The sequence below is a fragment of the Bombina bombina genome, chromosome 6, assembly GCF_027579735.1.
Source record: "Bombina bombina isolate aBomBom1 chromosome 6, aBomBom1.pri, whole genome shotgun sequence".
NCBI lineage: Eukaryota > Metazoa > Chordata > Amphibia > Anura > Bombinatoridae > Bombina > Bombina bombina.
In genome coordinates, this window is record NC_069504.1 from 1,130,864,295 (window position 1) to 1,130,879,039 (window position 14,745).

At 37.0% G+C, this 14,745-nt stretch overlaps 1 protein-coding gene across 2 annotated transcripts in view; it reads left to right on the forward strand.

Moving 5' to 3' along the window:
- The window catches only part of ETNK1 (ethanolamine kinase 1), an 82,829-nt gene that overhangs the window by 36,696 nt on the left and 31,388 nt on the right, over positions 1-14,745 (forward strand). The window contains exons 3-6 of one of the 2 annotated variants that reach the window (XM_053719109.1): positions 4,829-4,969; positions 5,066-5,208; positions 11,093-11,142; positions 12,988-13,110. In XM_053719109.1, coding sequence (XP_053575084.1) covers positions 4,829-4,969; positions 5,066-5,208; positions 11,093-11,142; positions 12,988-13,110 — 457 coding nt within the window. The remainder of the gene's footprint in view (positions 1-4,828; positions 4,970-5,065; positions 5,209-11,092; positions 11,143-12,987; positions 13,111-14,745) is intronic. The other variant, XM_053719108.1, reaches the window with a different exon arrangement.

Below are 14,745 nucleotides of genomic sequence, written 5' to 3' on the forward strand. Positions count from 1 at the left end.
CCTTTAACTATGAATGTTTTGCAATCCTTGGTTGAATATCATATATTACTACGTAGTACTTAATATAGAGAAAATAACTCATTGTGTAAACCATTTACAAATCTAAACAAGTCAGAAGACTTGCTTTAAAACCAGAAACTCTCTGACTACACTGTTCCCAATGCAGCAAAGGAATCTGGGTAAGATATGCAAATGAGGTTCACAATGACTCACCTTTTTACTTTTAGCCTGCTTTTTAAAGACAGTTATTGAGTTATTTTCTCTATATTTTGTATTTAGTGGAGGATTTTAAACTCCCTTTTCGCCTCCCCATAATTTTAATTGTTGTTGAATTTCCCCCAGAAATGAACTTTAACAAGCAGTGATTTAACCTACTCCCAGCTGATGAGTGGCAAAACCATGAAACAGCTGTCCAGGGATTGGTCTAAATCACTGTACTAACCCTAGCTAAGCATTAAAGCTGTGTAATGCAGCAGTGCTATGGCATAAAGGGAAGTCTGTCTTAAAAAGCAGGCTAAAAGTAAAAAGGTGAGTCATTGTGAACCTCATTTGCATATCTTACCCAGATTCCTTTGCTGCATTGGGGACAGTGTAGTCAGAGAGTTTCTGGTTTTAAAGCAAGTCTTCTGACTTGTTTAGATTTGTAAATGGTTTACACAATGAGTTATTTTCTCTATATTTTGTATTTAGTGGAGGATTTTAAACTCACTTTTCGCCTCCCCATAATTTTAATTGTTGTACGTAGTACTTAGAAATTTGTTTGTCCCTTTAACTCAGCATTTCAACGGTAGTGTGTATGAAAGTGTGGTTGTCTGACGCTCACACACCTCTAATACTGTGCTGCATGCAAAGATAATTTACTGCATTTTTTTTTAACACTAATTTGTGTAAGCTCGATGACCACCTACCACTTCAATTAAATCTTTCTGCTGACAAACTATTGCTACTGTACCTATGACCCAACCACATGAAAATACATTGTTGTCTGGCTGAACCTGTTCCACAATATGAACTCCAACACCGCACCCCTTTTCACATTTTTAACCTACAACCTGATCTTCAACACTGCAGTTATCCCCCAATACCTAATTACCCCCTTGACAAAGCCCTCTTACCCCCTAAGGCTAATTATATGTACCACTGCCGCTGGCTTACCAACTTGGGAAGTCCATAACAACTTGGTCATCATGCAGTCAGGATGACATTTCATAGCATGCATTACTCCACACTGTAATACACCTACTTTTCATAAGTTGCAGGCTACCTGCCTCTTGAGTTCCTGCATTAAATACACAGCGCAGCAACTCGGGAGGCAGGTAGCGCTGGGAGGTGGAGACTCATGAGGCCATGGGGAGAAAAAAGATGCAAACCTAAAAATAAATTAAAATAGTGCAGGTTTTTAAAACTAAAAATACTGGCTGACAGCTGTGCACACTTACCAAAGCGGTGTGCCCTTAGTTAGAAAAAGGTGCAAGTGTACTCGCCTTAAGGGAATAGTGTTCGCGACCCAGTAAACATGGTGTCGCGACCTATGGTTTGCTGTGTAATTGACAAGAACTGTGTAGAGCAGAACTAAGTTTCTAGGAGTAATTGAGAAGATGTATTGGGAGGCCAGGCATTTACCCTTCACTCAAATTTCTGCCTCACCAAGGAATCTGTTAAACACAGTTACTAAAGGGACAGTCAAGTCAAAATTTCATGATTTAAATAGGGCATGTCCTTTTAAACCACTTTCCAATTTACTTTTATCTTCAATTTACTTTGTTCTTTTGGTATTCTTTGTTGAAAGCTAAACCCAAGTAGGCTCATATACTAGTTTCTAAGCCCTTGAAGGCCGCCTCTTATCTCAGTGCATTTTGGTAGTTTTACACTGCTTGGCAGCGTTTAATTCATGTGTGCCATATAGATAACCTTGTACTCACTCCCGTGGAGTTACTTATAAATTGGCACTGATTTGCTAAAATGCAAGTCTGTCAAAAGAATTGAAATAAAGGGGCAGTCTGCAGAGGCTTAGATACAAGGTTATCACAGAGGTAAAAAGTTTATTACTATAACAGTCTTGGTAATAAAGGGATTATCTATCCTTGTGTGTGATTTTTTTTTTTTTTTTTTTAACAATAAAAATTCTAAAGTAGACCATTTTTAATGAGACATTTCAGATTATTAGTGATTTAACCCGTAAACGTGTAGTTTTGGGGATGCAGATCTACTGCTTTAGTATATTTACACCTATGACAATAATAATCATATCTAATTTCTTTATATCCGTTAATGAAAGGCAGGAATTATGAGAACAGAATAGAAGGCAATATTCAAATAAAGGTTTGGTTTAAAGAAAAAATAAATCCAGGGACCATGTATCGCCCCTTGGAACAGGATAAAACCTTTTAATGCATGAGAAGTTAACTGAAAATAAATCATTTTTGAAGCATTGTAACCTCCAGACGACCCACCTGTTGCTATAATATGTGCAGCTGCACGCTTGCAGACTCTGAGGTTTGTCCTGAAGGTGACAAATCTAATCCTTTCACGTAATTCAGTCAGTGCTTACGCATTGGAAACTAGGCTTTAAGAAGATTTTAGTTACTTCTAATAACCAGCTAATCTCACAAAAGTCAGTACACCCCTCACATTTATGTAAATATTTTATTATATCATTTTGTGACAACACTGAAGAAATGACACTTTGCTACAATGTAAAGTAGTGAGTGTACAGCCTGTATAACAGTGTAAAGTAGTGAGTGTACAGCCTGTATAACAGTGTAAAGTAGTGAGTGTACAGCCTGTATAACAGTGTAAAGTAGTGAGTGTACAGCCTGTATAACAGTGTAAATTAGTGAGTGTACAGCCTGTATAACAGTGTAAAGTAGTGAGTGTACAGCCTGTATAACAGTGTAAAGTAGTGAGTGTACAGTCTGTATAACAGTGTAAATTAGTGAGTGTACAGCCTGTATAACAGTGTAAAGTAGTGAGTGTACAGCCTGTATAACAGTGTAAAGTAGTGAGTGTACAGTCTGTATAACAGTGTAAAGTAGTGAGTGTACAGTCTGTATAACAGTGTAAAGTAGTGAGTGTACAGCCTGTATAACAGTGTAAAGTAGTGAGTGTACAGTCTGTATAACAGTGTAAAGTAGTGAGTGTACAGTCTGTATAACAGTGTAAAGTAGTGAGTGTACAGTCTGTATAACAGTGTAAATTAGTGAGTGTACAGCCTGTATAACAGTGTAAAGTAGTGAGTGTACAGCCTGTATTACAGTGTAAATTTGCTGTCCCCTCAAAATAACTCAACACACAGCCATTAATGTCTAAACCGTTGGCAACAAAAGTGAGTACACCCCTAAGTGGAAATATCCAAATTGGGCACAATTAGCCATTTTCCCTCCCCGGTGTCATGTGACTCGTTAGTGTTACAAGGTCTCAGGTGTGAATGGGGAGCAGGTGTGTTAAATTTGGTGTTATCGCTCTCACACTCTCTCATACTGGTCACTGGAAGTTTAACATGGCACCTCATGGCAAAGAACTCTCTGAGGATCTGAAAAAAAGAATTGTTCTACGTAAAGATTGCCTAATCTATAAGAAGATTGCCAAGACCCTGAAACTGAGCTGCAGCACGGTGGGCAAGACCATACAGCGGTTTCACAGGACAGGTTCCACTCAGAACAGGCCTCGCTATGGTCAAAGAAGTTGAGTGCACGTGCTCAGCATCATATCCAGAGGTTGTCTTTGGGAAATAGACAAATGAGTGCTGCCAGCATTGCTGTAGAGGTTGAAGGGGGGGGGGGGGGTAGTTTGTCTGTCAGTCAGTGCTCAGACCAGTGCTGGAAAAAAATGGTGGAGATACAAAATATTGACATTTTCACTTAGGGCTGTACTCACTTTTGTTGCCAACGGTTTAGACATTAATGGCTGTGTGTTGAGTTATTTTGAGGGGACAGCAAATTTACACTGTTATACAGACTGTACACTCACTACTTTACACTGTTATACAGGCTGTACACTCACTACTTTACACTGTTATACAAGCTGTACACTCACTACTTTACACTGTTATACAGACTGTACACTCACTACTTTACACTGTTATACAGACTGTACACTCACTACTTTACACTGTTATACAGGCTGTACACTCACTACTTTACACTGTTATACAGACTGTACACTCACTACTTTACACTGTTATACAGGCTGTACACTCACTACTTTACACTGTTATACAGGCTGTACACTCACTACTTTACACTGTTATACAGGCTGTACACTCACTACTTTACACTGTTATACAGGCTGTACACTCACTACTTTACACTGTTATACAGGCTGTACACTCACTACTTTACACTGTTATACAGGCTGTACACTCACTACTTTACACTGTTATACAGGCTGTACACTCACTACTTTACACTGTTATACAGGCTGTACACTCACTACTTTACACTGTTATACAGGCTGTACACTCACTACTTTACACTGTTATACAGGCTGTACACTCACTACTTTACACTGTTATACAGGCTGTACACTCACTACTTTACACTGTTATACAGGCTGTACACTCACTACTTTACACTGTTATACAGGCTGTACACTCACTACTTTACATTGTAGCAAAGTGTCATTTCTTCAGTGTTGTCACATGAAAAGATATAATAAAATATTTACATAAATGTGAGGGGTGTACTCGCTTTTGTGAGATACTGTATATGTGTATGTGTGTATGATCTCTATCAACTATTTCTGTAAATTTACACAAACCATTTGCACAGCTATTTACAACTTTATGCCAGAGTGCTAACTGTCTGTTTTTATTTGTTTTCTCTTTAAGGCTTATAGCACGACAGCTTGCCAAAATCCACGCCATCCATGCCCACAATGGTTGGATACCAAAATCCAATATGTGGTTAAAGATGAGAAAATATTTCTCCCTTATTCCTACAGAATTTGAAGATGAGAAAGTCAATAACCGGTATTTGTCGCCCCCCCCCCCCATATACTTTACAAATGAACGATTTTGTGTGTGACTTTGTATGCTAAACATACTTTTTTTTTTTTTTTCACTAAGGTTTCTGCAGGATGTTCCAAATTCTCAAGTTCTAGAAGCAGAGATGACCTGGATGAAGGACGTTTTGTCCAATTTAGGTTCACCTGTGGTACTTAGTCACAATGACCTGTTGTGTAAGAACATAATCTACAATGAAAAACAAGGTAGGTCGCAGGAATGCCTTCCGTAAGTACAGAGCTTTTTGCTTTTACATATGTTCATTGCTAAAAGTTTAGATAGTCTTAGTCTGCTTTTGAACTGTGTATTGCTTGGATATTTCCTTTGTAAGTAGGGAAATTTAATATTTATCTTATTTCCAAATTTAAAAAAAATGTATGGACGTATCGGTATTTTAATATACTGTTTATCACGTGAACTGTATTTCAAGGCTTGAAAAGTGTACTTAAATGCACCCCCACCATCAGACACAACAGAATACAGTTACTGGTTAAAAGCAAGTATAAAGTTCTGGAACAGTTTTCTAACATCCGGTAATACTGCTGATATTCTCACTAAGCCATTGTATGAGAGTTGTGTACAAACTGATAACCGGTGTATTTTATAAACAAAACAGTCTTGTAGTCACTATTAAAATGTTTGTTGTGTAAAAATACTAAATACTAATGTTATTAGTACTAGTATTAATAGTGAAATAATATCACTAATGCCAAATACTACTGTTATTAGTACTAGTATTAATAGTGAATTAAATCACTAATACTAAAAAAAACCTGCTAGATCTGCTGTTTTTTACTGAATGAAGAGCCTGGTTAACCCAATTAAAAAGCTAAGATGATGCAGGAAATTGAAAACCTAAATTTTGATAATTCTGCCCCATATAAAATCTGTTCATCTTTAAAGGTATGAAATAAACATATGAGTGTGATAATAGAATTCTGTAATGTTTTATTGCTTCACTATAAGTTTGTGTAATATTGTGATTACGTGGCACATTCAATTAGTGTTTAATACTAATAACCTCAGTTAAAGGGAAATCTTGAAAGAAAATATTTTTGTGTTTTATGTCACTTTAAGGACATGAAATTGCATCTTGGCTAAGAATAGCGTTTGGAAACTATAAGGTTAACGTGTCTTTTGGAATTGCAGATTGCCTCTCTGCTGTACAAAGGGACCGGTGAAGCTTGTTTGATACTTTGCACCCCTTATTGTGTTCAGATCATTTTAGGGTAATTGATAGAATGATTTTCTGTTCTAAAAAGTCTGCTGTTTTTTATTAAAATTTTCAGTTCCATCTCCCTTTTAAATATCCGAGTTCGAACATGAATTGCGAGTTTGTTCCCAAACGCCAAAAGCTGAATTCTGGTCTGCTTACAGGCATCTTTATGGACGATTTGAAGCTGCGGCCTCATGGAAAGCGTACTTTGTTTTTTCCATTTATTATAGCAGTTCAGTTGGTGTAGGTCTTTCTAAACTGCAGTTCCTTGTTCCAACCCCCAAATACAAAAACATCTTAAGAATTGTATTAAAACTGCAATTTATTTGGACAAAAGAAAAATAATTATAGAGCAGCTCTGCTTTAATACAGTTAACAATTCTCATCTTTCAATTGTTTAATGGAGACCGTTTTAGTATTTATGTCCTAAACCTCTGCTAAACTGTGGAAATGTATGTTAGCTGTTAAATGTATCTTTTAAAGATATTATCTCCTTGACACAATAAAATACTTGTGTCTTGTTGGTTTTGGCGATCATCATCCTTTGCTTTTTAATGTGGATATTCATCCTTTACTTATAGACTTTTTTTTATTTAACTAAGCTTTTTTTTTTTTGCTTTGGGAAAACAAAATACTTATACACAATATTATTTCAATATTGTTTTATTATATATTTAATCTTCATGTTCAGCAAGAATTTTTTAATTTTAATGAAGATTTAATTTCCTCCTATCTAGATACATTTCAGTCTTATCCTAAGTAAAATCTCTTTTTAAAGGGATATTCCGGTGAAAATTTAAACGCACCTAGATGAATTCCATTTTTGAATACAAACATATATGCAATATACATGTATTGGTAAATATGTTTCTAGTAAAAGTTATTAGTTTTAGTGTTAACATTTTTTTCTGCATGTGAAGCATAGCTAGATATTCTCAGTGCAGCAGCATTTTATATATTGCAGCTGCTCAGAGCGCCAGTGGGGCTTGTATCATGTCCGCAATTAACAAACATGGGCCTAGATTTAGAGTTGGGCGGTAGCCGTGAAAACCAGCGTTAGAGGCTCCTAACGCTGGTTTTAGGCTACCGCCGGTATTTGGAGTCAGTCAGGAAAGGGTCTAACGCTCACTTTGCAGCCGCGACTTTTCCATACCGCAGATCCCCTTACGTCAATTGCGTATCCTATCTTTTCAATGGGATTTTTCTAACGCCGGTATTTAGAGTCGTTGCTGAAGTGAGCGTTAGAATTCTAACGATAAAACTCCAGCCGCAGAAAAAAGTCAGGAGTTAAGAGCTTTCTGGGCTAACGCCGGTTTATAAAGATCTTAACTACTGTGCTCTAAAGTACACTAACACCCATAAACTACCTATGTACCCCTAAACCGAGGCCCCCCCACATCGCCACACTCTATAAAAATTTTTTAACCCCTAATCTTCCGCTATGTACACTGCCGCCAACTAAGTTACCCCTATATTATATTTATTAACCCCTAATCTGCCCCCCACAACGTCGCCTACACTTATTAACCCCTAATCTGCCGAGCAGACCGCACCGCTATTATAATAGTTATTAACCCCTAATCCGCCTCACTCCCGCCTCAATAACCCTATAATAAATAGTATTAACCCCTAATCTGCCGATCGGAGCTCACTGCTACTCTAATAAATTTTTTAACCCCTAAAGCTAATTTTAACCCTAACACCCCCCTAAGTTAAATATAATTTTATTCTAACGAAATAAATTAACTCTTATTAAATAAATTATTCCTATTTAAATCTAAATACTTACCTGTAAAATAAACCCTAATATAGCTACTATATAGATTATAATTATATTATAGCTATTTTAGGATTTATATTTATTTTACAGGTAACTTTGTATTTATTTTAACCAGGTACAATAGCTATTAAATAGTTAATAACTATTTAATAGCTAAAAATAGTTAAAATAATTTCAAAATTACCTGTAAAATAAATCCTAACCTAAGTTACAATTAAACCTAACACTACACTATCAATAAATTAATTAAATACAATTCCTACAAATAAATACAATGAAATAAACTAACTAAAGTACGAAAAATAAAAAAGAACTAAGTTACAAAAAATAAAAAAATATTTACAAACATTAGAAAAATATTAAAACAATTTTAAACTAATTACACCTACTCTAAGCCCCCTAATAAAATAACAAAGACCCCCAAAATAAAAAATGCCCAACCCTATTCTAAATTAAAAAAGTTCAAAGCTCTTTTACCTTACCAGCCCTGAACAGGGCCCTTTGCGGGGCATGCCCCAAAGAATTCAGCTCTTTTGCCTGTAAAAAAAAACATACAATACCCCCCCCCCCCCCAACATTAAAACCCCCCTTAAATAAACCTAACACTAAGCCCCTGATGATCTCCCTACCTTGTCTTCACCTCACCGGGTCCCGATCTGTCCAGAAGAGCCTCCGATGTCTTGATCCAAACCCAAGCGAGGGGCTGAAGAGTGACGTCCATCCTCGGGCTGAAGTCTGGATCCAAGCGGCGGCTGAAGTCGGAAGTCCATCAGGATGAAGTCTTCTATCAAGCCGCATCTTCAATCTTTCTTCTGGAGCGGAGCCATCTTCTTTCCAACCGACGCGGATCCAACCTCTTCAACCGACGCCTACTCGTCGAATGACAGTTCCTTTAAATGACGTCATCCAAGATGGCGTCCCTCGAATTCCGATTGGCTGATAGGATTCTATCAGCCAATCGGAATTCGAGGGACGCCATCTTGGATGACGTCATTTAAAGGAACCGTCATTCGGCGAGTAGGCGTCGGTTGAAGAGGTTGGATCCGCGTCGGTAGTAAAGAAGATGGCTCCGCTCCGCTTCAGAAGAAAGAAGATTGAAGATGCGGCTTGATAGAAGACTTCATCCCGATGATGGACTTCCGACTTCAGCCGATGATGGATTTCTTCAGCCGCCGCTTGGATCCAGACTTCAGCCCGAGGATGGACGTCACTCTTCAGCCCCCCGCTTGGGCTTGGATCAAGACATCGGAGGCTCTTCTGGACAGATCGGGACCCGGTGAGGTGAAGACAAGGTAGGGAGATCATCAGGGGCTTAGTGTTAGGTTTATTTAAGGGGGGTTTGGGTTAGATTAGGGGTATGTGGGTGGTGGGTTGTAATGTTGGGGGGGTATTGTATGTGTTTTTTTACAGGCAAAAGAGCTGAATTCTTTGGGGCATGCCCCGCAAAGGGCCCTGTTCAGGGCTGGTAAGGTAAAAGAGCTTTGAACTTTTTAAATTTAGAATAGGTTAGGGCATTTTTTATTTTGGGGGGCTTTGTTATTTTATTAGGGGGCTTAGAGTAGGTGTAATTAGTTTAAAATTGTTGTAATATTTTTCTAATGTTTGTAAATATTTTTTTATTTTTTGTAACTTAGTTCTTTTTTATTTTTCGTACTTTAGTTAGTTTATTTCATTGTATTTATTTGTAGGAATTGTATTTAATTAATTTATTGATAGTGTAGTGTTAGGTTTAATTGTAACTTAGGTTAGGATTTATTTTACAGGTAATTTTGTAATTATTTTAACTAGGTAACTATTAAATAGTTCTTAACTATTTAATAGCTATTGTATCTGGTTAATATAATTACAAAGTTGCCTGTAAAATAAATATTAATCCTAAAATAGCTATAATATAATTATAATTTATATTGTAGCTATATTAGGATTTATTTTACAGGTAAGTATTTAGCTTTAAATAGGAATAAGTTATTTAATAAGAGTTAATTTATTTCGTTAGATAAAAATTATATTTAACTTAGGGGGGGGTTAGGGTTAGAATTAGCTTTAGGGGTTAATACATTTATTAGAATAGCGGTGAGCTCCAGTCGGCAGATTAGGGGTTAATGTTTGAAGTTAGGTGTCGGCGATGTTAGGGAGGGCAGATTAGGGGTTAATACTATTACTTATAGGGTTATTGAGGCGGGAGTGAGGCGGATTAGGGGTTAATAAGTGGAGGCAACGTTGTGGGGGGCAGATTAGGGGTTAATTAATTTAATATAGGGGTTGGCGGTGTTAGGGGCAGCAGATTAGGGGTACATAGGGATAATGTAAGTAGCGGCGGTTTACGGAGCGGCAGATTAGTGGTTAAAAAAAATATGCAGGTGTCAGTGATAGCGGGGGCGGCAGATTAGGGGTTAATAAGTGTAAGGTTAGGGGTGTTTAAACTCGGGGTACATGTTAGTGTTAGGTGCAGACGTAGGAAGTGTTTCCCTATAGAAAACAATGGGGCTGCGTTAGGAGCTGAATGCGGCTTTTTTGCAGGTGTTAGGTTTTTTTTTCAGCTCAAATGGCCCCATTGTTTTCTATGGGGGAATCGTGCACGAGCACGTTTTTGAAGCTGGCCGCTTCCGTAAGCACCGCTGGTATCTAGAGTTGCAGTGGCGTTAAATTATGCTCTACGCTCCCTTTTTGGAGCCTAACGCACTGAAAACCCAGCCATTCTGTGAACTCTAAATACCAGCGGTATTTAAAAGGTGCGTGGAAAAAAAGCATGTGTAGCTAACGCACCCCTTTGGCCGCAGAACTCTAAATCTAGGCGTGAGTCATTACCAGAAGGTAACAAGAACCTTAGGCTGTCTGAGCAAGTGCTGTGTTTAAAATGCTGGTGCACGGTGCATACTTAGATACACATTTGAAACCGCTATAGCTTTTATTAGAAGCATTTTTGCTAATACCTGTATATTCCTGAAATACATCTGTGGATTCCAGTTTGATCTGGAATGTCCCTTTAAACATTAGACATTTTGTTTTTGGTCTGATTTCTACTAATCTTCTTTTGTATTTTGCAGCATTAAGAGCAAGGACTATTCAATCCTTTAACACTTTTTTTTTTTAGAGCCGATCTTGGCTTTTCAGCAGTACACAGAACATATTAGTAAGAAACAGGTAAACTTTGCCCCATGTCCTAGGGTTACAGTGCTGAGCACAACAACAATTTTAAAAAGATTTAAATTGACTTTGAATACACAAAGTATTGTTAGACGCTTTAATTCAAATGCCTTTTATTTATTTTTTCATTACTGACCAACAAATGCAGGTAAAGTCCCCTTTGGGAGCCACAAGCCTTGCAGCTTCTCAGCAGGAGACAGCTGGTCTTTTAGTTTTATGCTGTCACACAACTGACACTGCCATATTCTGCTCGGGCTCTGCAAGACTTTTGGTTTTTTCTTGAGTCTGACTTTATCTATGTGTTTAACACATTTGCTTAGGGTCATTAATGCAAAAATGATTTTTGTGTTGGTATATCCCTTTTGAAGGGACATTCTTCTCAAAGCATTCTTTAAATTCCTATGGAGTTTTTTTTTTTTTTTTTTTAAATGGTACTTATTAACAGCATTATTTTACTTACTGAATACTTCACACTCAGTGGACATCTAGTATTCTGGTATTAATGGGGTAAAGTGACTCTCTTGTTGTCTTGGAGGACACCAGGGCTTCTATATGTTTCATACGTTTGCCTTTAAGGTTTTCTTGTCTATATGTGAACCAACTTGTAATGTGAAAGAAGAGGTCATGTTACCAAGTAAACTGAAAAAAAACTTCATGTCACTTTTTTTTTTTTTTTTGAGTGCATTTTTTTTTTTTTCTTCTAGTTTTGGTGAAATTATATTTAGTTACTATTTGGGCTTGTTTGAAAAGCTTACCTGCATGAAGGAAAACTGTGGTACAAAGGTTTTTAGGAGTATGTTAAACTGGTAATGTTTTTTTAAATCTGAAGAAAAAAACAACTGGATTAAAGGGACATGAAACCCAAATTTTTACTTTCATGATTTAGAAAGAGCATGCAGTTTTAAACAACTTCTCTAATTTACTTTATTCTTTTGATATTCTTAGCTGAAAAGCATATCTAGATAGGCTCAGTAGCTGCTGATTGGTTGCTGCACAAAGATGCCTCGTGTGATTGGCCCTCCCATGTTCATTGCTCTTTCTTCAACAAAGGATATCTAAACAATGAAGCAAATTAGATAATAGAAGTACATTGGAAAGTTGTTTAAAATTGTATTCTCTACCCGAATCATGAAAGAAAAAAATTGGGTTTAGTGTCCCTTTAAAGACCTACTTAACTGGGCATCATATTAATGAGTGGGGGAGGGAGACATTTCTTTTAGACATTTCTTCCTCGACTTTTACTGTAAAAGGGTTACAGAGCAAATGCAAGTATCCAAGAAAGTTTTCTTACCCAAACTGGGAGCAGGAATGAGGAGGGAAATACGTAAAAAGATTAACTAATTATCCTTAGTGACTTTCATTTAATACTTAAGAACTTTAAATACATCCAACGTGAGACTATTGATGAGGAACATGGGCTGAGAACTTCTGTTGGGCCACATTGGGGTCATGTTTGGGCGATAGGTCAAAGGAGAGGTGCTCTGAAATCTGTCAGGGCGTCTTCCTACTTCATAAAGGAATGCACTTTTATACCCCACTAGTACCAGAATACTATCTCTACAGATAGTGTGTATTATTTATCAACTCGCTAAATGTGTTCTGTAAAGATCATATAATTGTACCTCCTGTATCCCAAAACTGCTTAGTTAAATGTTCTAAAAACCATCAAACTTAAAAATGCAAATAAACCTGAAATATGTAATGTCGGCTTTGATAATTCATGTAAAGGTTGAGTTCCACTTAAAATTCTGGGTTGTAAGGATGGTGAAATGCAGAACTTTTAACCAGTAAAGTTTTGTGTCTTGTAAAATGTGAGTGCCAAATTTTCTTCATCTGCTGCAGATTAGGTTTGCCTTTGTAGCTGCCCTGTGGCGGCGTGCTCGATGCCTCTTAAACGCACTGACTGGAGGTTTTATCGCATCACATGTTCACATGCGTCTCCCCCACAGGAGAGCACATACCCTGGTAACAACCTCTTGTTAGCAATGTCTTAATGTTTGTAATATAACAATGCACACAATATTATGTCTTAAAATCTTTATTTAAGGATCTAAACCCAGTGCATCAATTCTATAACAAAGCTTAAAGTATTTTAGTAATTGGGCCGATACCCTTCATATTACATTGTAATATTACAGTGTCTTTACCAAAACTAGGAATTATGTATTTCTAGAAGTGCCGTCTGCTTTAGCATAATGCAGCTATATAGGTATTGACTGTGAATTTTACTGACCTCAGCTTTTTAATTCAACCAATAATATAAAAGATACCTTACGTTAAATTAGTTCATTTTAGACCCGTTCTTTAATATGTATTTCTCCCCTTCTTGGTGGCTGAGAACGTTTGCTGAAACGTTACTATCCATTGGGTCATTTTCTTCAGGTTTGGATGGTATTTTCTGAAAATCTGACCTCTTATCTCCTGGACGTTCATGTGTTATTTTCATGTCGACTTTTTGCAGATATGCTGCATCACTCAATTGACTTAGCACATGGATAAGATGACCCTTAAGTTCACCATTGTTTCATTTTAATTTTTTAAAATGTGAGCCCTCCTGGAGAAATCTGCAGTGTGGCCACCCATTTAAAGGGACAAAATACCCATATGCTAAATCACTTCAAAGTGATGGAGCAGAATTATAAAAAAAAGCTGTCAAGAAAATATCACCTAAACATCTTTATATAAAAAATGAAGATATTTTACCTAATTTCTTCAGCTCACAATAGTAAGTGCTCTTTGAACAGTTATCCTTAAGCTACTGTCAGATGTATGGTGGGAAAATGCAGCCAATTGGCTTCATCAGAAGCTCTTGTCATACTTTGCTGTAATCTCATGAGATGTCATATTAAACTTGCTTAAACTTGAGGAGGGAAATAACATGCACATGCCAGATGCACGCTCCCTTGCAAGTCCTACGACTAGCATTCTGATTGGCTGCTTAAAGTTCCTTTACAATGGGATGTAGCTACTAATGAAAGTTTGATCTAAAGTATCTTCCTTTTTTACATAGAAATTTTCAGGTGAGAGATTATTTTCCACATTTTAGAGCTATGCTGCATCACTTTAAAGTGCTTCAACTTTTCGATATCCCGTCCCTTTTTTTTTTTTAATAAGGTTGGAAAATCTTGTTTGAAGTATACTTATAGTATACTGCATACCAGGGCTGTATAGTCTAAAGTAGTTTTAAAGCAATTTCTAATATTTAAATGCCTTGTCTTCCTTATTTGGCATCTTTTACACTCTACAGAGCCATAACATAATTATTATTATTGGGTCACCATAAATATTTAATTTAAAATCCTATTATATTAGAATAGGAATGTTACAAGAAGAAGAAAATAAAACATTTCTTTCCTAAGACATGGAGAGTCCACAACGTCATTCCAGTTACTAGTGGGATATTCACTCCTGGCCAGCAGGAAGAGGCAAAGAGCAGCACCCCAGCAAAGCTGTTAAGTGTCACTTCCCTTACCCATAAACCCCAGTCATTCTCTTTGCCTCTGTCAATGGAGGACGTGAAGTTGGTGTCTGAAGACTTTATTCCTTTTTTGGGTTCTTTTCCCTGCAAGCAAGGATTTGGGTTTAGCTGTGTCCACATCA